General features: G+C 56.7%; 1 protein-coding gene across 3 annotated transcripts; it reads right to left on the reverse strand.

The window, feature by feature from the left end:
- Positions 1-151: 151 nt before the first annotated feature.
- Positions 152-22954, reverse strand: NCS1 (neuronal calcium sensor 1). Of its 3 annotated transcripts, none has more exons than XM_037401239.1 (8): positions 22379-22947; positions 8163-8187; positions 6198-6336; positions 5636-5714; positions 5413-5501; positions 5020-5097; positions 4511-4627; positions 152-3816 (listed from the first exon to the last, which is right to left on the reverse strand). In XM_037401239.1, the coding sequence occupies exons 1-7, from the start codon at positions 22440-22442 to the stop codon at positions 4529-4531; spliced, it is 573 nt and encodes a 190-aa protein (XP_037257136.1). In that variant the 5' UTR covers positions 22443-22947; the 3' UTR covers positions 152-3816; positions 4511-4528. The 3 variants fall into 3 exon arrangements, with proteins under 3 accessions (XP_037257136.1, XP_037257135.1, XP_037257137.1); XM_037401238.1 differs by having other exon boundaries at positions 152-3916; positions 22379-22946; XM_037401240.1 differs by lacking the exon at positions 4511-4627 and having other exon boundaries at positions 22379-22954.
- Positions 22955-23584: the final 630 nt, after the last annotated feature.

A 23584-nucleotide genomic window follows, 5' to 3' on the forward strand; every position in this document is an offset into this window, starting at 1 on the left:
CGTGATGAGAGGGTGAGGGGCATCTGCCCCCAGAGCCTTCTCCCATGTCCTTGCTCTCCAGGGAAAAGAGCTCAGCCCAGCCCCAGAGCTCAAGGAAAGATGGTTACAAAACAGCAACAGTCAGCACACAAACAGAAAAATCAAAAGGAAGTATAGACACAGCATTTTAATGGGGCAACACTGGTGTGGACAGACTGGGGGGGTGGCGGGGGGGGTGCAGACACGCTGCAATTGCTGGGGCCAGACCCTCGCCTTTGCCTGGCTGTGCTTCAGGTCCCCCTCCCATTGCCAGTGCTGCAGCCAGCTTTATTTCAGCCAGGCATCAGGAACCCCAAGCATAAACGGAAACAAACCAGGTCTTGTCAGCTGTCTGCTTTTAATAATGAGCAGATGTAAAAAGAAGACCAAAATGAATTACTCACTGATGTAAATTCTGACACAGCAGTTCATGCACCACTCCCAGTGTTCTGCACATGCCTGACGTTCAGCGGGTCCTGCCAAACCCTCATGGTCACAGCTGCGAGCTGTATCCAGCACTCATGCTCCCCTGGGCACAGGCATCGAATCACTTTCTGGAGAGGGGATGGGTCACCCAGGCCATTTTACTGATGGGGAAACTGAGGCACAAGGTGGTTAAGGCCAACATTTCCAAGCGTGAGATGCTTCAAGCCTTATTTTCAGCGGTACAGAGAATCTGCAGATTCTGGTGATATTCAGGGGTTGGAGGCCCTCGGTGCTCCCCAAAGGCAAGCTATAAGCATCCAAGCCAGGGTCCCAAATCCACAGCCAAGGGGAAGTACTGGGGCCAAAATGATCTGCTCAGGGACACTCAGCATGCCAAGACCAGGGCAGGACAAACCCCATGCTGGGACCCACCACGGGTCTGGAGCCAGGACCTAGGACAAGAGCCAGCCCCAATCCTGCAGAAGGGGCCACTGCCCAGGAAAACTCATCATTGCCACCAAACCAACAGCCAGCACTGAGCTTTTGAACACAGACAAAAACCTTTTTGCCTTTTTTTTTTTCTGATGTGCAAATATTTAATAAGGGGCAAGGGAGAATGAGGCATTGGGCTCCATTCCCTGTGCCCACCAGCGGCAGCGGCAGCAGGATGTTGCTGGCAGAAAGGGCAGCACTAGCCCAGTGGACGCTGAATTTTGGTATTTCTGGGGTCTGAAGCTCTTCTAAGCCAATGCTGGTCCCTCACCCCATCCACGACAAGGGGCTGCGCACACACTGCCCTTGCAGGGCTGCCTCCCCAGTGAGACATCAGCAAGCACTGATGGGGCTCAAAGCATGACAAGTCCTCCAGAAATTAAAAGCCTTTCAGGGGAAAGTGTCAGAGCAAATGAGGTTTGTCTTTTCCTGGGAATTATGTCAAATGTCACAGCATCCATCATTTATCAGTGGAGGCAATTATAGCAGTCACATTCATTGGGAACATCAATTGGCACTGGGAAGGGACTAATCTGGCAGATGAGAGTTAGAGAAGTTGGAGGCACTGCAAAGATCTACCCAAGAAAGTTGTGTTTTGACCACAAAGGCCATCAAGAAAAAGGAGTTTGCAAAGAAGGGAGCAAGGTGACACCACTCAGGAGCCCCCCACAATAAAACACAGGCACCCTTGGGGGCAAGAAACCACAGAAGAGGCAGAAATATTGCATGTGAATGTCAGGTTAGTCTCCTTGGGGATGGGGAAGGGTGGTTATTTTATGGGCATCAGAAAGTACCACCAACACATGGCCCCAAAACAGGGGAGCAGGGCTTGCACAGCAAAGGACAAGCACTGCTTGGCTGCAGACTCTGTCCCTGCCACACCAGGAGGATTCAGACCCCGTTGGGGCACCGTCTATGTCTCCTGCACTGTGGGACATCTGTGAGAACATCCTCCATGTCCAGATGTCACCTCCCACCACCATGGGGACAGTCCCCTGCCTGGGCTCCAGCCACAGGAGCTGCAGACAGTGGGGCAGAAAGATGCCACTACCACCACCCAGATCGGCGGTGGATGGGTGAGCCCCTGGGGGGGTGGGAGAGCCACATTGGTGCTGCTGGGCCAGGAACAAACCATGATGGAGCAGGAGGGGTTTGTACCCTGGCTGGCTTCAAGGGTCCCACAGACATCCTGCACTTTGCTCCTGAGGAGATGCAAATCTCTCCTTCCCCAGGACAGAGGCCAAGGCAGATGGGAACGGAGCTGCAGCAGCACCCACGTAATGCTCATCCTTCGGTGGAGATGCCAACAGTGTCCTGCAGTGCTGCGGTGCAGCTGAGCCCTACTTGGGCACATCCCGGAGTGGCAGTTGGTGATGGAGAGGCCACAAAGGCAGCTCTTGTGCCTGGGTGGCTGTTTCCAAGCGCCACACTCAGGTGTCTCCAGGCGTGTTTCCCCAGCCCTACACCTCCCCCAGGGCAGGCACAAGTGGCTCCGTTTTGGGGCCATGCCCTTCGTTTACAGCAAAACCTCCCACGTCCTAAACAAGGAAGAAGGGGATAAGGAGACACTCCTAGTTGCATGTCTCCCAGGCTGGGACCCCCGAGGCAGGAGCTGCCACATTGCCCCAGCCGCGATGGTGGGCACGGAGCAAGCCATCCCCATGAGCATCCCTTCTGCTCCCCAAGCCCCACCGGCACATGGGCTAATTCACAGCCACCAACCTAGGGTGCAAACAGACCTTCCCACCATTTGCAAAACAGAAAATAATCAAGGAATCCCCTTGAAAGCAAAACCCAACTCTCAGCTCCACTAATACTTTTTCATGCAGTGAGAAAATTAAAAAAAAAAAAAAAGAGGAAATAGCAATATCCTGGTGGCCAGCAGTTTCCTTGCCCTGCCCAACTGAGGGATGATCTGGGCTCAGTCTGCTTGGAGCCTGAGCTGAGTGAGCCCTCGCTGAGCTTGCAAAGAGAAGGGTGAACAGAAAAATGCAGGGAACATGGGAACGGGAGGAGGAAAAGAAGCTACAGCATCCCCTTAAAACAGCAGCCAGCCCACAGAGCTCAGGATATGGGGGGTGAGAGGAGAGGGAGGAAGGCAGATTTTTGGCTTCATTGTTATTGCAGGCTCCCAGTGCCCCGCAATGGCGTATGAGCATGTAAACCTTACAGATCATCACCTAGGTGGTCAGACACACACATGAAAGACTAAACACAGCAACAACATTTACAACAAATAAATAAGGATATCAATCGTCGAGACAGGCATATTAAAAAAAGCCTCACTACTGTCTCACCACAAAAAAGAAATATATATATATATATATATATATATATAACCATATATATATATATCTCCCTAGTGAGCCGGGCTGGGCTGCCAGCAGCATCACAGGTGACGCCAGGATTGTGTTTCCAATTGCTGTCAGTGCCCCGGCTCCCCAGCTGCCCCACGCAGGCAGCACCCCGGGGTGCGCGGCCCCCCGGTACCTTTGGGTTCCATCTCCAGCTGGCCAGTTCTTAGGAGAGGACCATGCTGGTGCTGGCGCATCTGCAGTCCCATCCGAAAATGTAGGAAAGAGGGAGCATAGGAGGTGAGGAGGCCAGGGGGGCTCTGCCTTCAGTGATGCTCAACCTGTTCCCCCAACCCTGAAGTCTTGGGCATTTGCTGCTGCTCAGACTGGGGTCTGCTGTGGGGTATTTCTTCGAAAAAGCAGAAGTCGGCAAATGGCAGCGGCTGGTTCAGAGTGCAGAGAGGGGGAGTGAGCTCACATTTCAAGGGCATCCTTTGTTTGCAGAACAGAAAGGAAGGCCAAGAGGGACAGGTAAGCTTCACGCAGCAGTGGTCACATGGCACAGAGAGTGTCTTCCCCCAGGCATCTGCAGGAGCGGGTTGGGAGAAGGAAAATCAGGTGAGAAGGATGGGCAGAAAGCCCTGCAGCCATCTCGCGCAGCACTGGGGCAGCTGGAAGGGGCAAAGCTGGAAAGACAAAACAGATTCTGAACAGCACAAAACTCCAGCAGGGTTAAAAAAAAAACCACCCCCCATGGTTGGACACTGCTTGGACTGCAATGACACCTCTGCATGGCAAGGGTGCTCAGCACTCCTGGGATGCTGCAAACTACAGTGTCCCTGCCAACACCATGCCAAACCCTGGCAACTCCAGAGCGTAACATAGTAAGATATAATATAAATAAAACTTTGAATATAATCTCTTTCTGGGGCATTCCTGTGCTCCCAGCAAGCCAGCTCCCTCCCTGCCCCCTCTGCAGCCACACCTGCAGGTGAGAGCAAGAGTTGTGCCTCAGGCAAACGCCTGCCAGCTGGGAGGCTTGTACTGCATCCTTGGGAGCTGCAGTCTGAGGGTGCACTGCGGGATGCGGGGCACTGGGAGAAACCCATCGGTATGGGAGCAGCATCCCCCTGCAGCTGGATTTGAGGGGGAAGCCCATGGTTTGATGCTTCATCAGAGGAGAAACAGCCACCTGCCCCCAGGGAAGGTGGGAATGGGGAATGGCATCAGGTGGGTGGGAGACAGGCATCCCCAGACCCCCCCTCTCACACTGTGCTTACCACCGCTTGGCCCCAGGACTATACAAGTCCGTCATAGAGGGAGAGCGCCTGCACGATGGAGGGGTCAGCCTTGGAGCCTTCCTGAAACTCCTGCAGTGTCAGCTTCCCATCTGCATTCTGCAAAACACCCCTGTTGCACTGCGGCTTCACCCCCGGGAGGGAGAAGTCACTGAGCACCCTGAGACCAAGCACCCCAGTGCGCTGGCAGCACCCATGCCATCCTGTATAGATGCCCGCGTCCACCCCCACAGCCTCGGTTTCCCTGTCAAGCCATTCACACTGGCAGCCAGGGAGGAGTGCCGTGGAGAGTGCAATGCCACCTCAGGGACCTGAAATGGATACAGGGACTCTGGAGGGAGGCAGGGCTCTGCAGCAAGCTCAGCAGCAGTTGATACCTTCTCTTGGCAGGGGAAGGAGGCACTTGCAAGAGCCAAGATGTGGCAGGGGGGCCCACAACCGCCTCCTAAATCCCTTGGGCCCCAAGGGAAAAATCCCTCGAGCATCCTCACCTTGTCCATCATGGCAAAAATCCGATCCACCCTCTTCTCTGGTGTGTTCTCCTCCTCGGGAAGCTCCACTGTGTTTCCCTGCAGCAGCAGGATGGGACCTGGTCATGCACCCATCTGTGCCCTGCCTAGATGGTGTCCCTCGGTGAGGACACCCTCAACATCCCCAACATCAGGACAGGCACAAAGGGCTGGCACTGGCATCATAACCATCCTCAGCGGCCAGACCCAGACCCTGACCCAGCTGCAATGGCCACAGCCCCCCCACTGAAAAGCCTATGGGGGGAATCAGGGTGTTTCAGCATCCTCCCCACAGCCCCCCTGCCCACAGAGCTCCATCTCCAGCCCAGCAGGGACCCCCAGAGGCTGCTCAGCCCCACCCCCCCTGCTGCTTACCACCATCTGGTAAATCGCATCCACAATGTCCAGCATCTCGTTCCTAGTGATGTACCCATCGTTGTCCAAGTCGTACAGCTTAAATGCCCCTGCAAGCCAGAGCAACACCAAGGTGCTGAGGTCTGCAGCCCCCTCCCCACAGGACACACGTCCCAGCACCCCTGGGCCACCCCCAGCACCCTCGCAGGGCTGAGCCCACCAGCATCCCACAGGGAGCACTTACACCTCAGCTTCTCATCCAGTGTCCCCCGGGAGGTGACCGACAGCGCCTGGATGAACTCCGAAAACTCGATCCTCCCATCCTGGTGAGGAAAGGAGGGGGTGAGGGGGCCGCTGCCGCCCCCACCCTGCAAAGCCCCCCCTGCCCATGTGTGCCGTCTCAGGGGGCACATCCAAAAAGGCAATGAGGAGGGAGGAGTGATGCGCATTTATCTCCAGCATTGTGATCCAGCCACTGGTGCCAAGCCCGTCAGCAAACATCCTGATGGGAGTGACTGCGGAGCGTGGGGTGCACTGCACGGTAGGGCTTTTGTCAGCGGCACTGAAACATCGCGTTTCTCCTCTCTCGCTTGCCACTTCATTGCCTTTTCCCATGTGACTGTCATCGACTAGAAAGGGCACAGGGGCTCACCCGCTACTGCTGCACCACTCTAATTTCACGCCCCAGGAAGTGCTGCAATATTTTGCTTCTCTGGTGCCGCACAGCCGTGTACTGAACCTGTCCCACCATCACCACAGGCCCAGCCCGGACACCCCGGAACATAACCCCCAGCTCACAGACTTACTTTGTTCTCGTCGAAGACATTGAAAACAAAGGTGGCAAATTTGGTTGGGTCACCGAAAGGGAAGAACTGCTTATAGATCTTCTGAAAGCCAGCGGCATCGAGCTGCCCGCTGGGGCAGTCCTTGATAAAGCCCTTGTACCTGTGAAGGAAGGGCCAAGGATGGGCACCAGGTGGGTCTCCCTGCTGAATGCAGTCCCCCCAAGCCCTGGGACGCTGGGACAGGGCCCTCCCTGGTGCTGCAGTGGGCTGGAGCCAGGAAGGTCCCAGGGTGCTCCCTGAATTGCTCCCATCACCTACCCACAACCTCCCAGCCCTGCAGCATGAGGTCCCCGCGGGCACCGCAGCAAGGGTGGCAGCAAGGAGAGCCCGGGTAAGTAGTGAGTGGCACCGGTGACACCAAGCAGTGCCCACCACACTGCTCCAATCCTGTCATGAGCCCAGTAGTGGCAACCAAGCCACAGCCAGACTCCTGGACCCGGGAGGGAACAGGGACCCGTTGCCTAGCCAGAGGCACCCAAGAGGGTCTTTTAAACCTCCTTTAAAATAAAAAGGCCTCTGCCCAGAGTCACCTCCCACCTGCACGGCCATGCTGCAGGCAGAGGTGCCACAGCAAGTGATGCCTCGCTCAGCCCTGAAGCCATCACAGGGCCAGCAACAGAGTTTATATACATATATAGAGATATAAACATATCCCAGAAATTCAGATGCACACGGCTCCAAGCAAGAAGCTGCAAACAGAAAGCTTCACCCGAGGGCCAGAGCTTCCCTTCCCCTCCACTGCTGCGGCTTGGCCCCGCTACATCAGGTGCATCTGGCTGGCTCTCCGGCATGGAGACAGGCAGGAAAACTCCCCTCAAGTTGCTGCACCATCGCAGGGGAGGGACTCATGACAGACAGCAACCTCACAGGCAATTTGCAACCCGCCACTTGGCACGCACATGCTGCAGCCATGCCCTGCTAAAAACCAACAGCACAGAGGCCTGAAGCACCCCAGGCAGATGAGGCTCTGTGACAGCATTTTTCACACAACTCCAACTGAAAGCTGCTCAGATGAGCTGGGGGGCACAGCAGGGTTACTGTGTCTTCGGGGTGGCACAGCCCAGGGTGTCCCCCAAAACCCATCTGCAGTTAAACACCCCCAAAAGCCCTTGGTTCCAGCTCTGAGCTGGACCAGGATACTGAGTGCCACCCCGGAGGGTGCAGGGGAAGGGGCTCGCTGGCTCTGGGGGTGCGGCGACCACACAGTGTGCGTGAACATTATGCAATGCATTGCCCAGATCTGTCGGGCACCCACTGCAGCAGGCCAAGGGCTGGAGGAGGAGGGGAAGAGGGTGGCAAGGTGGGAAAATGGCCAGTGACATCTTTTTCATGCTGCTGCAGCTATGACTCATCAGGGTAGGGGAAGGATGAGAGAAAGAGACAAAGAAAGCAAACCTTGACTGGTGGGATAGGAAGATGAAAGGGACACAGTGGCTTTTTTAGGGTCATGTTTAGTGAGGTGGAAGGGATGAGGCAAGAGCGTGCTGCCAACAAGGCACCATGGCCCCAGCCCCTGCCAGCCTCTACTGACCCCACTGCAAAAGGGGGACACACTGGGACAGCACCGGCCTCCTGCAGCCAGGGCCATGGCCACCAGCTGAAAAATCCTCACATCCCTCCTACCCTTGGCCACCCACACAGGCAGGGAAGCGACGAGAGGGAGCACGTACCATCCCACATGGATGGCTAAGAGCAGCCAGAGCCAAGCCCACCGTGCACTGTGCACGAAGCCTGCAAGAAAACACCCTCTATTTTCTGGTATCCCCTCTAGAAGCTAACATCTACATCCCAAAACAGATGCACCCTCCTGCACCTCCTTGCTCTGCATGGCTGGTGGGGTTGCTGAGCACCGCTGGCTTTGGCCCCCTCGCCCGCCAGCCCCGCGCCCCGGCAGCTCACTGCCACGCCACCAAAATGGACACTCACCACTGCTGCACCTCCTTCTCCGTAACTGCAAGAGAAAACAGGAGAAAAGAGAAAAAGAAAAGAGAAAGGAATTTAGTGCTTTCCCAGTAATGGCTGCTGTTCTGCACTTCACCTATGTGACATCCCAGGGCTCGCCCCTCTATGCACTGCCGGGTGTTACCCGCATTAGGGTTAGGTTTCAAGGCCCAGCCTGGAGCAGCCCAGGGGGTTGATGGGGCCAGGGCTGCGGGTGCTTGGGTCCCTCTGGCCCCAAAACCAGGGAGCCCACCAAGATGTTTTGCTCCCTGCTAGGGCAGTGCAGTACCATTGCTGTGAGATGCTACAGACCATGCAGGGGTTGGGTTGGTTCATGCCTGGGGAGGATTCAGCCCTGCCCTCCCAGAGCCAAAACTTCCCTGGAAACATCTGCCAAAACAGCTGCCTGGAGGTGGCTTGGGGAAGGCACTTGCTTAGTCCCAACATTGATACACTGAACATGGGCATGGGCACAGGTACAGCCCTGGGGCTGCCATCCCCCCAGGTACCAGGTGCTGCCTCTGAACTCAACAGAGAAGCGTCATCAAACCCATCCCAGGGTCCTGGGAAGCTTTACTGGGCTCCAAAGAAATCCCAAAAACGTGACAAGCTAGAAAATGAGTGTTGCCAAGCCTGAGTGTCCCCAGCCTGGGGACAGCTGCTGAGATTGCAAATGTCCTCTGCAGAGGAAAAGCTCTGATGGAATGTGGGACACTGGGGAGCCTGATGGGGTGGGGGGCTGGCACCCATCCCGCTGCAGGAACGGTGCCTGACCAGCACGCCAGCAGGGAGCTCGCTGCCAGCAGGCAGGCATGGGGGGAATGGCTTCATTAGTCATTTCCTTTGCATCATGCATCGAAATAACAATAAAAAAGCAATAGCTCTGAAATGCCATGAGATATGAGGAGGAGTGGAGATGTGTCAACGTGCAAACAGCGGATAAAAATAGAGACCAAAGACACATCAACAAATGCCAATTACCTTGGATGGCAAAAAACCCAAAAGAAAGCAATTTTCCATCAGAAAGATGTACAACATGCCTGGCAGAAGGTGCAGATCACAGAAGGTGAGGGCTGGCAGGCAGCAGCTGTGGGGCAGCCGGGAGGGCACAGGCCAGCCGCTGGCCAGGTGCTGGCTCCTGCATCCCTGTGGCCAGGAATTGCTGCACCCGAGGCTGTCCACATGCATATGGGCGCTTCCCTCTATCCAGGCTTAGCGACCGCTGGGGGGACAGAGCCTGCAAACTCCCCCAGAAAGGGCTCGGTACAGAGAAGCCTCACACCTCACCTACCCAGGGAGCTGGCAAAGTGCTGCGGCAGCTGTGCCAGAAGCACAGGGACCAGCCATGCTGGGAGGGCAGCAGCACCCACTGTACAACCATGGGGAGTCTGGATGGCAGCACCCCGGGAGAGAGGAGGCAGGTGTGGAGATGCTCTGCACCTGGGCTGAAGGACACTAAGGGCTTCAGCTGTGCCACAGGAAGGATTTGGAGGGTTGTTTTGGCAGGGCTGTCTGGCAGAAGTGCAGACAGGGAGGACAGAGGTGTCCTGGCAGGAGGGAACCAGGAAGGACACTGCATCCAGCAGCTGAGCTGAGCCAGGCACAAACAACAGTCAAACAACAGTCACGCCAGTCCTGAAGCATTCCCCACCCCCCAAAAAAAAAAGGGTTTCACGTAAGCATCCTTCCAAAAGAGAGATGCTGAGTGATGTCTCCAACAGAAACAGGCTTCCCTGCACACATTGCCCCCAAGCATCCAGACACCAGCCACAAGCCGCACCCTGAGGATTCCCCGGGGATGCCCCATCCACCAGCGCTGCAGCCCCAGTCACCCTCAGATGCCGAAGAAGGTGGGTGGGAGGAGGAGGGATAGTAGCAGGACTTCGGCCAGCCCTTGGGACAGGTGAAAGGGGCAACAGCAGCAGCCTGGGGCTGCAGTCGGGGCTTGGCTCAGCCCCTCCAGGCAGATCACCTTCTACTCGCTCTCTTGTTTGGCTGCGTTTCCGCAACGTGCTATTTCAGGCCCAGGAGCTGCCTTTCAACTCCACCAGGAAACAATTAAGGAATCTGTGCTTTTTTTAGTACAGGAGAGATGCCAGTAATGACATGCTCGGGCTGGGGTGGGAGGGGAAGGATGGAGCTGTCTCCCCTCGTGCCCACAGGAGGGATGCGTGATGCTCCCAGGAGAGTTTTTTCCAACAGAGGGGCACATTCAGGTGCCAGCCTGAAAACCGGCACTGGGCTCCTGAGGTGGGATTTGTTAATATGCATCCCTGGAAACGGGGCCAAGCAAAGCCCCATCCCTCCACCAGCACATTGGCACCGGTGCCCTTCCTCCTGCCCCAGGCATGAGGCAGGCACAAAGCTGTGGGGTTTGCCCTGGGGTGGGAATGGGGCCCAATCTTCCAGCCCTCAGAAAACCACCCATGTCTGGGTGCATCCCTCCACTGCCACCAAATCTTCCCTCTCCCCGGGGCAGAGTGTTCCAGCTGCAGGGAATCACTACGGCCCCAAGCCCAGCACGGTTGCAGCCGGGCAAGCCGGGGCTGAGTGGGCACCTGCCTCCCCATATCTGCAGTTATGGATCCAAGACAGATGATGACTTAACACCTGCCACTTCCCAGCTGCTATGACCTTGCTGGGTGTTGACACTCCCAAGCAGCAGTGATTAGGGATGCTAACGACCATCGTGTGTCATCTGTGTCTGTGTCCCGTCCATGTCCGTTCCCATCCCCCGAAGCAGGGACCCACAGCCATGGAAGCCTTGGGGACATGCCACTCTCCCAGCTGACTGAGCCACCTGTCCTGGGGCTGGGGACAGGGCACGCATGCAGGGGCCAGGCTGTCCCTCTGCTCTCCCCAATCCAACCTCTGCAGCTTCCCAGTCCGCAGAGCCCAGCCAAGCTCACAGAAAATACCTGTGCAGTGGCAGTTGCTGCATTTCCCTCCTCTGGCATCGATAATGGTGTGATGCTGAGTCAATGCAAATCAATTTGCAGCGACATAAACCTCAGCCAGGTTTGACCCAAAGTGCACAAGAACACAGGGGTGACCCACAGCAGCTCTGTTGCGATATCCCACCCGAGCAGGGCCAGCTCTCCCACTGTGCCCCTGCTGAGCCAGGGCTGTGACTGGGCTCAGCTGCCATGCCACGCTCCCCAGGGACCACCATTCCTACAGCCACTATGGGGACAGATATAAATGGCACATGTAGCAGCTTGTTAGTGGATGCAGTATGCCCCAGGATCCTTGGGGATGAAAGGTGCTAAATAAAGGCAGCGTATTAGCATTTGCTATGAACTGCAGTACTGTAAGAGGCAGCACTAAGCTGGGAGCCCTGGCTACGTGCTGCAGACACCCTCTTGTATGTACACCACCACATGGCAGCTTATGCCAGCAGCATCTTTGTTTCCACTGCTCTTAACAAAGTGCAGGGAAACGCCAACGGCAGGGCTTGCACCACAGGCAGGAGCAGGCAGCAGGGGCAGTCACCCCAGAGCAGCACGGTAGCTGCCTGCATGGCCAAGCTTCAGTCATGGGCCCTTGCTGCCCCGTCGCAGTGCTGGTTGGTCCATCTCCATTCCAGTCTCAGCTTGGAGGAGGGTTGTGGCCACACATCTCACACAGCACAGAGGGGCAGAGACTGCAGACAGGGCTACACTGCAAGCAGCCCCCAGCCCCCTCCTGCCAGCAACCTGTACCCAAAAAACCCCAAACCTCTACCCCCACCCTTCCATCAATCCCCAATGGCACAGGCAAGGACTGACAGCTCCATCACCACCCGCCCTTTGTGTGCCCCCTCTCCTCCCACCATCCAGCTGCCACTGCAGCAAGAAACAGATCTGGTTAAGCAGAGCTCAAGCCCATTAATTTGCGTTTGCCAGGCACTGAGGAGAGGAGGGACCAGGGACTGCAAATGCCCATCCACTGCCCTGCCCGTGGGGGGAGCTCGTTGCTCGCTGGACCGTGGCAGGGCATGGCGACAGTAAGGAGTGTCAGAGAGGCGGCTGGATTGGGGACTTCTGGCCATGGTGGGGTGCAAGACATGACATGCTGCTCCAGCTGCACAGAGCTTCTTTCGTGCTGCCATACCATCCCACAACCAACCCCTGCCCTGTCTGAACAAGGGCAGGGGTTTAGCCACAGCTGCAGGGCTGGATCCTCAGCAGGAACACACACACTCAGCCTGGCCCCATGTGCCACGGCCATGGCACAGGTGTGTCCTTAAGTGAGCTTGGGCTCCCAAAGGCTCAGCAAGCACTGTCCCCACGCAGCGGCCAGCGGGGAGTCTCCACTGAGCCCCACACATACCCCCTCACTCCAGCAGCACCTTGATCCCACAGGGCCGTGGGCACTGCCACTTCATCAGGGAAGCCGGGGTTAATTATTTCCAGGCACAAAGTGGCTCCCCTGCCACTGCCAGGTGGGCATGCCAGCTCTGCCAGGTCAAGGGCCCTGTTGCCAACCCATGGGCCGTTGGTCCGGCATCACTCTCAGAGGCATTTATTTCCCCCAGGGACTTGCTGCAGCTCCTTCCAGGGGTCCCTGCAGGCCCCTGGACATCCCGGTCTGGGGGAAGCTGGCACATGACCCTGTACTCCAGCTCCTGCCTGGGTCTGAGGCTGCCTGAACTTGCTGTGGGTGCTCAGTGCAGTGCCCAGATGAGGACAAACTGGGCACCCATACATGTGCAGAGCGGGTGCTCCCACGTGAGCAAAAAGAGTGCTCAGGTGTGCATTAATGGGGCACTTATGCACGCACTAACTGGGCACCCATGTCTGAGCTAGATGGGCATTCATGTAAAAATAAATTGGGTGATCATGCATGGACTAATTGGGCACTCATGCATAAAATATTTGGATGCTTCTAGGTGAACTAATCAGGTGCTCATGCATGAACTACCTGGGTGCTCCGGCACGAATGAAAGGGGCACTTGTGCATGAACCAGCTGGGTGCTCATGCATAAATGTTCTGGACACTCACGAATTTATCAGACACTTATGCATGGACTAACAGAGCACTCACGCATAAATTCCGTGGGCACTCCTGGGTGAATTGGGCACTCATGTAAATTACTGTAATTAGTAGGTAACACACTTGTGCATGTACTAATTGGGCACTCAGGTGTGAATGGCTCAGGTGCTCATGCACAAATTAAGTAGACAATCAGGCACCAGCTGACTGGAGGCACTTGCACCAATTAATTGGGCACCCATGCATCAACTAACAGGACACTCATGCACGGATCAGTGTGCAGTACAGCACAAATTAATTGGGTACCCATGCATAAAGGAACCGGGTGCCCATGTAAATTAATTGTGTGCTCGTGTGTGTATTAATTGGATATTCATGTGTGAACTTACTGGATGCTGATGCAGAAGTGACTGGGGTGCTCATGCATGAGCTAACCAGTCCCTCACGCATAAAATACCACAATGCTCCAGGGTGAACCCCACACACACCCTGCAATTAATGCCTAACACACCACCCCTCACCACTGCAAAACACATCCTTAAGAACTGTCTGAACGTAGAGCTGTTAGAAAGTCTACCTTCAACATCATCACAACGTTAACATTTCACCAGTTACGACCTCCCCCCTCCCTGCCCACCAAGCAGGTGACAGGGCTCCACAGCATGTGCATGTGCTCCTTGCCCCTGGGACCCAGATTCAGGGTCAGCATCGCAGCCTGAACAAACACCGACCACAGAATAGCCCTTGGTCCCCACACAGTGACCACTGGGCTCAGTAAGGCAGTCTGAAAGGATACTTGGTGCAGACTTCACACCTTGCTCCTGTGAACACTGCCCTAAGGAGGTCCCATTAGTCAGCACAAACGGACCCACCACCAGCACCAGCCCCTGGCCCCGCAGAGTGATTACCGGGCTAACTGCATCATAACCTGAGCAATCATTACCAATTTCAGGCCTTATACCTACAGAACACATAGCCAAGCGCATGGCAGCAGCTCAAGCTGTTGGAGGTACTGATGAGTGCAGCAGCTGTGGGGCTTCATCCAGCCCCCAAATGGGCACTGGGCAGCACCTGCTTGGTGCACAAGAGGCATCTCTCTGCAGGGAGAAGCAGGGTGCCCCGTGGGCAGGCCCTACCATGCACCAGGGCAGTCTGGGACAATCTGGGTGGCTTTATACAGGCTGGGAAGGGGAAAAGTATTGGCTGGTCGCTTGGGGATGGCTAGAGTGTGGACACAAGACTCCTCCACCAATGCACTCCCCTGGCTCCAGCACCAAACCCCCAGCATGGAGCACAGCACCCACAGGAGCCGCACTGCGGTGAGGGGAAGGGGTGCCACAGTCTCAGTCCTCCCCTGGGACTGTCCATCACCCCACCTTGGGACACCCCAGAGCTCACCCCATTTGATGATGGTAACTTTTAAGATGCGTCAGCACTTTGGAAATTTGGGTTGTTTGGCTCTGACACCTCAGTCCCATTAAAATTCAGGTTTAACTAAATAACCAATGTCCTGGTCAAACATTACAGAGCACACCGTCCTCCTGCCCTCTGTCAGGGCTGTCCCAGCTCTGGGGCTACCAGACTGCCCCGGGGCTGAGGTCTGCTCCTGCTGCCAGCCCACACAGGGCTAGCTTTGGGGAAGCAGACCCCAGCAAAACCTGGCTGCAGCATGGAGGTCACCCCCCATGGAAACAACCGTGGCAAGAACCTGCCTGATGACATTTTCTTTTGCTCCTGGAGATGACCAGCAGCAGCTTGCCTGAACCACTGTGTCTCCGTCTCCACATACCATCTCTCCAGCCCCACGTACCCCAGCCGTGTCGCCCATGCGCTGGGGGTGTTCCCATGCAGGTACTCACCTGTGTAACATCCCATCGCAAAGGGATGTCGGAGCAGCCTCAGCGCGCAGGCACCAACACAGCCAGAGCTGCCTACCTGTCTGCACAGGACATCCCCAGCCCAGCTCACCCATCTCCCCATGCACTTGCCCAGTTTGGCTTCTCCCCATCGAACACAGATGTCACCAGCACCACAGCAGGTCCGGAAGCCTCCGAGATGTTCAAAGCACAAGCCCAACAGTGTTACTGGTGTCATTTGTTACTACTGAGATACAAAGCAATATGCAGAGAGAGCTGCATGTGCGTTTGGCACTCTTCTCGATGGCGGTTGCTCATCTGCCTTGCTCCCAGACTGGATAAACAGGTCTATGAGCAGCTCTGTTCTCATCTCCCGCAGGGCTGGTACCAACAGGAAAGCCAATATGCAGTTAAAATCCTTTTTAGACTTTATTAAATATTTAAGGGCCCAACATTAGGCTTTGGAAATTGGGTTCAGGGAAAAAGCAGCAGTTGCTCATTGCAGCGAAGGCAGTAGAGGAAGGGCAAAGGACAGTGCCTTCATTTGGAAATTAATGAATCAGACTGAAACACAGCTGCAGCAGGAGCTGGTGGCTGTGGTAGGTCTATCCCAGGCTGGATTTAATCCCAGCTTCTCCACAAGCCAACGCAGCCAGGAGCAGGGATGGAGCCATGGCTGGGCAGGGGGCAGCTGTGTCCTGCCCTCTGCTCAATTGCCGCCTTGGTTATGGGGATTTCAGCATAGCCTGGTGCTCCAAGGTGCTGTCCCCAATCTGCGGAGCAACTCCTGCCCCCAGCAGAGAGAACTCCCCTCTGGAGTGAGCGCAGGCAGGGGAAGGGAAGTCTCTCCAACTTGGCCATCAAACCCAGGAGCCAAGGGGAGCTGAGGAGGGCTCTGCAGGGCAAAGCCTCGCTGGCAGTGGGGCCACCACCTCCATCCCCCTCCCTGTCTTGCCTGCAGGGACCATGCTGCGCCCAGGGGTGTAGAAGTGAAGGGTGCTGGAGGTGCAGAACACCTGCTCCTCTGTGGGGGGTAACAGAGACACCCAGGGCATCTCCACAGGGTCCAGCCATCAGTCAGGAGACACTGGAGAAGCACAGGTGGACAAAGCACAGGCAGCCCTCCTTCCTTGTAGAGACCAAAAACATGCCTTGAAGGGAGAACAACGTGCAGGAGGTACAAGAAGCTAGCCCTGTGCCAGCACCACTGGGCTTGGGAACACACAGCAGTGGTGGTGATGGGAGCACTGCACCCCAGGATGAGGGCAGGGATGCAGGGCACAGACCCTGGCTCCCTTTCCCATCCAGCTCCCTAGAAGACCTAGAGGACAAGGAGGGGTGGGTGGAACAAAGTGACCCCACAAATGCCACCCCAATAACTGACTGCATCTGTGGGCTCCTACCTGAAGCAGCCACTTCCTTTGATGCCTTCAGAGCTTCTTGTTTCACAACCTTAATAACAGTGGCAGCAGCAAAGGTCAGGAGAGTGGTTAAGCGGATCTATTAACATGTCAGGGGATAAATGAAATGTAATTCTTCTGATGTGTGAGCAGCACTACAGTGGTGCAAGCACGGCCGGCAGGAACGGCTGCTCTGCTCTGCTGCAGAGGGAGCCAAGAGGGCCCCTCAGTCACCTCTTCCCCTTCCCACCCAGGCACTGCAAGCACCTCCCAGGGACTGCAGGGACACCCCAAAACTTACTTCGCTTGCACGTACCTGCGGAGCTCCAGGTCCACATGTACATGGGATGCCTATTCATAAGATCCACTAGGAGCAGGCTGGGGTCTCCTTGGGGAAGGGGCTGGAGATACCTCCAGAGTGCCACAGCCCTCCAGAGGCAGCACATGAGGTCCCCACCAAGCTCACAGTGAACCTGCACTGCAGCTGCCATCTTCACAGCTCTGGATTACACACGGCTGCAGTAAAAACAGGTACTGAACAACAGCCAGGCACTGGGCATCCCTCTGGCGTGTCGTGCCCATTGCTCTCCTTTGGAGTTCCCTGGCTGGCACAGGATGGCAGACCTGCTCTGCTCCCCTGTCCCCAGCACACCTCCAGGGTGCTTGGGCAGGTGCTCTCCTCCTCCCCCTAGAACTTCCCTTTTGGGCTCCTGCAAACGCTGTGATGCGCTGAGAGCACTCGAAGCAGGCAGGCATGCTCGCCAGCTCAACCAGCCAGCAGCAGCCCAGCCTCAGCTTTACACACTGGGCACATGCCCACCTCAGCATCCCAGTGCCCTTCTCCCAGGAGCAGGCTGCATGGGCTAAGATTCTGCCATCTGCTCTCTGCCCACGGCTGTGCAGGCAGCCCCAAAACAGGTGCTTACAGGGCCAAGTGCAGCCAAGGGGTGCAGGACCGACGCTGCAGGGGTGACCGCAGGCAGCCACCAGACACAGGCAAGGAGCTGCCTTTCAGCCTGGCTTCAGGGCTCCACGCTTTAAGCATTTCACTCAGCATTTGCCACCGAGGGATAACGGGTGCGTAACCACCTGGCCAGTTTGCCCTGCTTTCTGCCAGATGAGCAACAGGAGGTATTTCAACACGAACCAACCTGGCAGAGAAACCCAGCACCCAGGGCCAAACATTTCAGAGGCTAAAAATAAAGCGACAGTGGGAAGCTACTGAGGTCCCTCCTCTGCTCCGTCTGCCCCTCTGCTCCTGCCCACCACCCTGGATGGTGCATTCCCCCAGCACCGGGGCAGCATGATGGAGCAAAGCCCCAAGCCAGTTCCCTCAGCAAGGAAAAGAGCCATTTTCCTGGCTGAAAATGGCTGCAGTCGGAGAATTACCTTTCCCACAGAATTCAGTCCACCACGACGTACCCCTGTAACCATAAATCAATATGTTTGTAGTTTGCTCTTAAACTAATGCCCACTAATTCAACGCATTACTGTCCAGCAACAGAGCCGATTTTGCGGCTTATTGTAAAAGAGCAGAAAATGATGATGCCAGAGTGAGTTTAAATTCCACAAAATAGATCACAGTGGGTGGGACGTGGTTCTTGGGAAAAGAGTGTTCTTCCTCTCCTTGCGCCCACTCTGCAGCCCAGGCCTCCCAGCGCCGTAGGCGTCATTTTGGCACCCTTGCCGCAGTTCCTATGCCTTCACCAGAGCCTGGCTGCAGTCTCCAGAGCACAGGGACTGTCATCGTGACCCCATGCCTGGTCCCAGCAGTGATGCTGCTGCATCTACATGGCTCCGAATGCACTGGATTGCACGGCTACCGCAGCTAGTGTTAAAAAAAATACAGTTACTAGTACTGGACACAGGCAATAGCTACAAAAAGCAAACCCTGAAACCCACCCCCCCTCAAAATGACTAAGTAAAACAGCTAATATGTGCTCTTATGAAAAAATTCATGGTGTTTTTAAGCACGTTTCGTGATTTTAAGGGTTGCCAGTGCAGTGGCTGGCCTGGCCTGGGAGCACTGCTGCAAGTAGGAATACTCAGCACTGCATTTCTCTCCCAGTTTCTCTGCCAGGAATCCACACCAAGCCATTCACATCCACCACACATGTTCTGCACCCACAAATGCACACGTGCACTTTACACAACTTCAGGCAGGCTGCAGGGAGCAGCAACGCCTCAGGACCTTCATAAACATCCAGCGTAGCAGAACCTTTTGACTGCAGCCCCGCAAAGCTCTTTAAGCACAATCCATGAGCTGCAAGCACCCAGCCCAAGTTAAGTCCAGGCTTAAATCCCCACCAAAGAGGGGCTGGCAGGCACGATCCAGGGAGGACAGTGGTTCCTTCGAGTCTTGGGCGTTACTGCCTCCTGGGACAAAACACACACTCGGCCAAAACTGTGTCTCTGAGCTGCCTCAACAAGGCATCAGGAAGATTAATAAATTAATGATTATAAAGCACTTCAAGAGCATTTGGATGAAAGGCTCTATGGAAGTACAAAGAATTACACAATTTATTATTCATTATTATTACTCAGCATTGCCTTCTCCCACACGCTCCTATATGGCACCAGCCTGGCCCATGAGGAAGGTTAAATCCTAGCCCCACAGCTGGGCTCTCCCCACCAGCATCACTCCAGTGCCTGGCAGGCAGGCGAGATTGGCACTGCCGGATATTCCTGGGCACTCCGATGCCCAGAGATGCTGAAAGGCACACAGTGATGGGTCACCAGAACAACAGGACTTGGGCAGCTGGCACTTCGAAGAAGCCCTCGGATCTCCTGTGCCTTGAGGTGTCCAAGTGCCACTAAAATCTGGCCCCTGGAACCATAAGTTGGGAGTGGAGTGGGGAGGGAAGCCAAGATACAAGTTTTCCAGGCTCCTGCCCTTCCGTGTCTGGTTCCCAGCAGGGCCCGGGACAACCTGCTCTGAATACCCACAGTAAAATAATTCTTGCATCTCATGGAGGCCACTGGCGGCAACCCAGCAGCATCCTCGGCACGATCACCATGCCTGTGGCTGCTCTGGTACATGAGCAGGCCCATGCTCCTCTCCCAACTGCTCCCACCACCTGCTTTGCCCCAAGACTGCTGCGACTGATGCACGGCCAGAGAAATGCCCCAAATCAGAGATGGAGAGAACAGAGGGGACAGTGGCTGGGGCATGCAATAAGCCACCAGGCACTGGAAGAGCACTGAGGGGACATGGCAAAGGCTGCGGATCCTCTGTGTCCCATGGATGAGAAAGATCTACAGAAGAGCTGTGTGGGGCAGGGAGAGTGGGTGATGTCTCCTCATGCCTCTGACACTGCAGAACCAAGAAGGGGCTTCGGTTATTTGCTTCGTTTCATGTGGAAATGGCACAAACATAAAATGATGCAATGGAAGGAAACCCCACTGTGGGAGAAACCCTTCATGTACCACAGGCAGCTACCGGCTCCTGGAGACACCTGCCCAGATGTGCTGTAACAGCAGCAGAAACAGCACCATGCACAAGGCAGGGCCAGCGCACACTCAGTAACACAGCAGCCAGCATGCAGGAAGGGCACCACGTGCTAGCGATGCTCTTAGAAGGATGGTCACTGCTAGTCCCCCAGAAAGGTGCCAAAATACCACAGTGCTGTGAAGTAAAGCCTTTCCCAGGCAGACCTTGAGAAATTCTTGAGCATGCCATGGATTTATGGGTACGACTTATCCCCTGCTCACACTGGTCTGCCAGCTGTGGCACAGGGGTCTGGATCAGTCCCTTCCACTGTACTCAGTGCAACCCTGCACTCCTACCTGCACCTCCTCTGCCTAGATTCCCCAAAATGCAGAAGGAAATCAATAGCTTTCCAATCTCCCAGGTTCTGAAGATAAATCATCTGAAGATAAATCAGCTCTCAGACATGCCTGGGAGGGCCCTGTGAAGTGCTTTGCCAGACAAGGGAACGCGTGCTTGCCTTGACAGCTGCAGAAACACTCAACAAAAGTAATTAATCCCGGAGACGAGAGGTGGAACAAGCAGAGCTCAACAAACAAGAGCCTGGTATTAGCAACAGCTCTCCCTGGCGAGCATTGCCCTGCTGGCTGCATGCTGCTGGGGCACGTCAGGATGCTGCACCAGGCTCCAGCCATGCAAAGGGCCACATGATGCCCTATGGCACGGCTGCCCAGGCACTGTTGCTTCACCTGCACAGGTACATGGATGAGTCTGCTGCACTTTGAAAAAGAGGCAGTGAGAGGCCCGGAGTGGGCAGGCTGGGAGCTCATTGAGGGAGCTATCAGAGGACCAGAGTCCATTTTGGAGGCGCTGTGGTAGGAAGGGGAGGGTGCCCAAGAAAGAGGCGCAGAAAGTTGGGAATAAAGCGATTCAAAGGGCAATGACCCTCTTCTGGCCTTATCCAGCAAAAGCCACCCCTGTGCCCACAGGTCATGGTTTCACCAGCGCAGTGTTTATTTGGCATCAGCTACTGGTAAGACACAGGGCATCACTGCCCATGTGTCTCACTGTAAGCTTCACCGGGGTCAGCACCTTCCTCATGCAGAGAAGCCACCCCAGGAGTGCAAAAAGCCCAGCACACGGGAGATCACCAGCAGAAGAGGCTGTACCAGGGCCAGCTCTTCCCCTCCCTCTCCATCACAGATGGGATCATCACAGTGGCTGCATTGGAGTGGGCGACTGCAGCATGGCAATAACCATACCTGGCCCAGCGCGGCTGCACCCACCGTGGGTCACAACTGCAGTAAGGACACCAAAATCCAGGACTCAACCCCAGCTGGGGTCAGTGCCCAGCTGGCACTGCCATGTTCTCACTGCTTCTTCTCCCCAAGCCACTTCGAGGAAGCCCAGCCAGGGTACTACAACCTCTCCTACCACCTACTCACGGTTTAGCTGTTGCAGACATGCCCCCCACAACTGCCCTTCTTCCGCCTGCTCCTGGTTGTGCTGCGACGAGAGCGCAACCTTACATGCAGGGTTGTGCAATGCACCAGCATTGCCTCTTCTCCATATGGGAGAACTTGCTGCATCCTACCTAATCTATTGCCTTTTTGGGTAAGCACTGCTGTGGGACTGCAGCAATGACAGCGGGGAGAGCTCGCAGGTCTGCTGCATGGTAGGGGAGCATCTCCAACCTGCAAGCGGAGAGGGAAACTTGAAACATGGAAGCCTTTGTTTCCTTTGTGCAACCTTCAGGGAAAACAAAACCCTGATTTTGCTAAAACTGGATGGGCTCAGGCACCAGCCACATTAATAAAATTACAGTAGAGGTTCAGATGGGAAAACCACTCACTTAGAAAATCAGGTTATTAAACTGATACTGAGATACTCGTAGAAAAACACTGAACTCTCTGGCATTGGGCTCCTGTCTCCACTTCAGAGCATAATAACAAAGAGAAACCCTCCACCTAACGCATCCAAACTCTGGAAGCCAACCAGGCAGTTTGGGTCGCCGTTGAGGGAGCAGCCGCCTGGCCCCGGGGAAGTGGGGAGGGGAGGACGAGACACCACGGCCGTCCCCCGGCACCGGCCTGGCAGCACAACCCCGGCGCCGAGGAAGGATGCCCCGCGCTGGGGCAGGGGGATCAGCAAAGGAAGATGCATCGCACCGGGTGGGCGCAGGATGCGGCCCTTGTCCCGCGGTTACCGGAGGCTTAGGAGCAGGCCACGGAGAATCGCTTTCACAAGAGAGCAGAGCGTTTCCCTGGCTCCCTACCGTTGCCTCTGCGGCCTCACGGGGTAGCTTGTTTTTTATCCTCCCGGGCTCATCTCCGAATTCTCGCAACAAAGCCCGGCCGAGCCCGCGCCTGCCCTGGGGAGCGGCACCGGAGGGAGCCCAGCCCGCCGCTGCCCCGGCAGGGCCGAGCAGGGGCAGGAGGCCGGGGCCGGCATCGCGCCTCCGTGCCGGTGGGGAAGCCCCGCGCCCCCCAGAGCGCCCCCGCCGCCCGCCCCAGCCCCCGCGCCTCGCCGGGCCCGCTCACTCACAGTACGTTTTCCTGGTCAGCTCCTCCACGACTTCAGGCTTCAACTTGCTGTTGGATTTCCCCATGGTGGCCGGCAGCGCGCGCAGCGCCGGCTCGCCCAGCTCCCGGCCTCACTGCGGGGGCATTGAGGGACGGGGTGGGGGGGCCGCGGCGCCTCGCTGGCAGCGCCCGGCCGGGCTACATGCCGCGGCGAGGCCGGGGCGGGGGCGGCTTCGCGGCCGGGGCCGGGGCGAGGAGGGGGCGGCTTTGCGGCCGGGGCCGGGCCGCGGAGCCGAGCGGCGCTACAGGGCCGCCCTCCCCGCCCGCGCGTGACCCTGGTTACCGCACCCTCCCCCCTCCGCTGCCAGGCGCGGAGCGGCCGCGGCCGCGCTTCGGGGCGGGGGGGCGCTGCGGAGGGGCGCTGCGGAGGGGCGGCGCGCTCCGCCCCGCCTGTGGGCCCGGCCTGGGCGGGGAGGGGAGGGGGGGGGGGGACTGGCGCGGCCCCGCCGCCCCCAATCGCGAAGGCCCCGGCAGGGAGGGGGGGTCGGCCGGCTTCGCCCGGCCCCCGCCACGGAGACGCACCCACCACCCCCTCCCGGAGCTGCTCTGCAGGGATCCACGGGGAAAGCCCGGAGCAAAATGCGGGAGGCGACAACGCTCAGCTGGGGTCCCGCCGAGGCCGCCCCTCGGTGGAGGTCGGGGAGGGCTGACGGGCGGTGGGAGGACGGGGCGAGGGGAGCTCGCAGCCGGCAGCAGGGCTGCGCTTAGGGCCTGAGGGGCGGGGATGACCTTGGTGGGACACCAACACCTCCAGCTCCCGGCTGCCCCCAGCCAAGGGCAGGCCTGTGCCGCGCACGGCAGGACCCTCTCCACTCTCTGCAACGTGCATCTAGAGACCCCTAGATTGAGAAGCTCAATCCCTTCAAAAACCCACGGATTCAACCTACAGCAGGTTTGCGGCACAGCCAGGAAATCATGCAAGTGCTAAAATCGGCGGCACTTGGCTCTTTTCCACCTCAACACCGTGCAGGGCTTTATGCCTCTATAAAAGCTCTCTAGATATGTGTGCACACATTCATTAGCTGTACTGATGTGCATGATGGTTTTCTTCCTGCTTATGTTGCAACAGAGGCCGGCTGGAGCTGCCCAGGCACGCCTGGACTTCCGTGGCAGCAGCCAAGCAGGGAAAAAAACTGGGCTTGCATACAGTGAAACAGGCTGCAAAGCA

Source organism: Falco rusticolus, chromosome 9 (genome assembly GCF_015220075.1).
Source record: "Falco rusticolus isolate bFalRus1 chromosome 9, bFalRus1.pri, whole genome shotgun sequence".
Classification (NCBI taxonomy): Eukaryota; Metazoa; Chordata; class Aves; order Falconiformes; family Falconidae; genus Falco; species Falco rusticolus.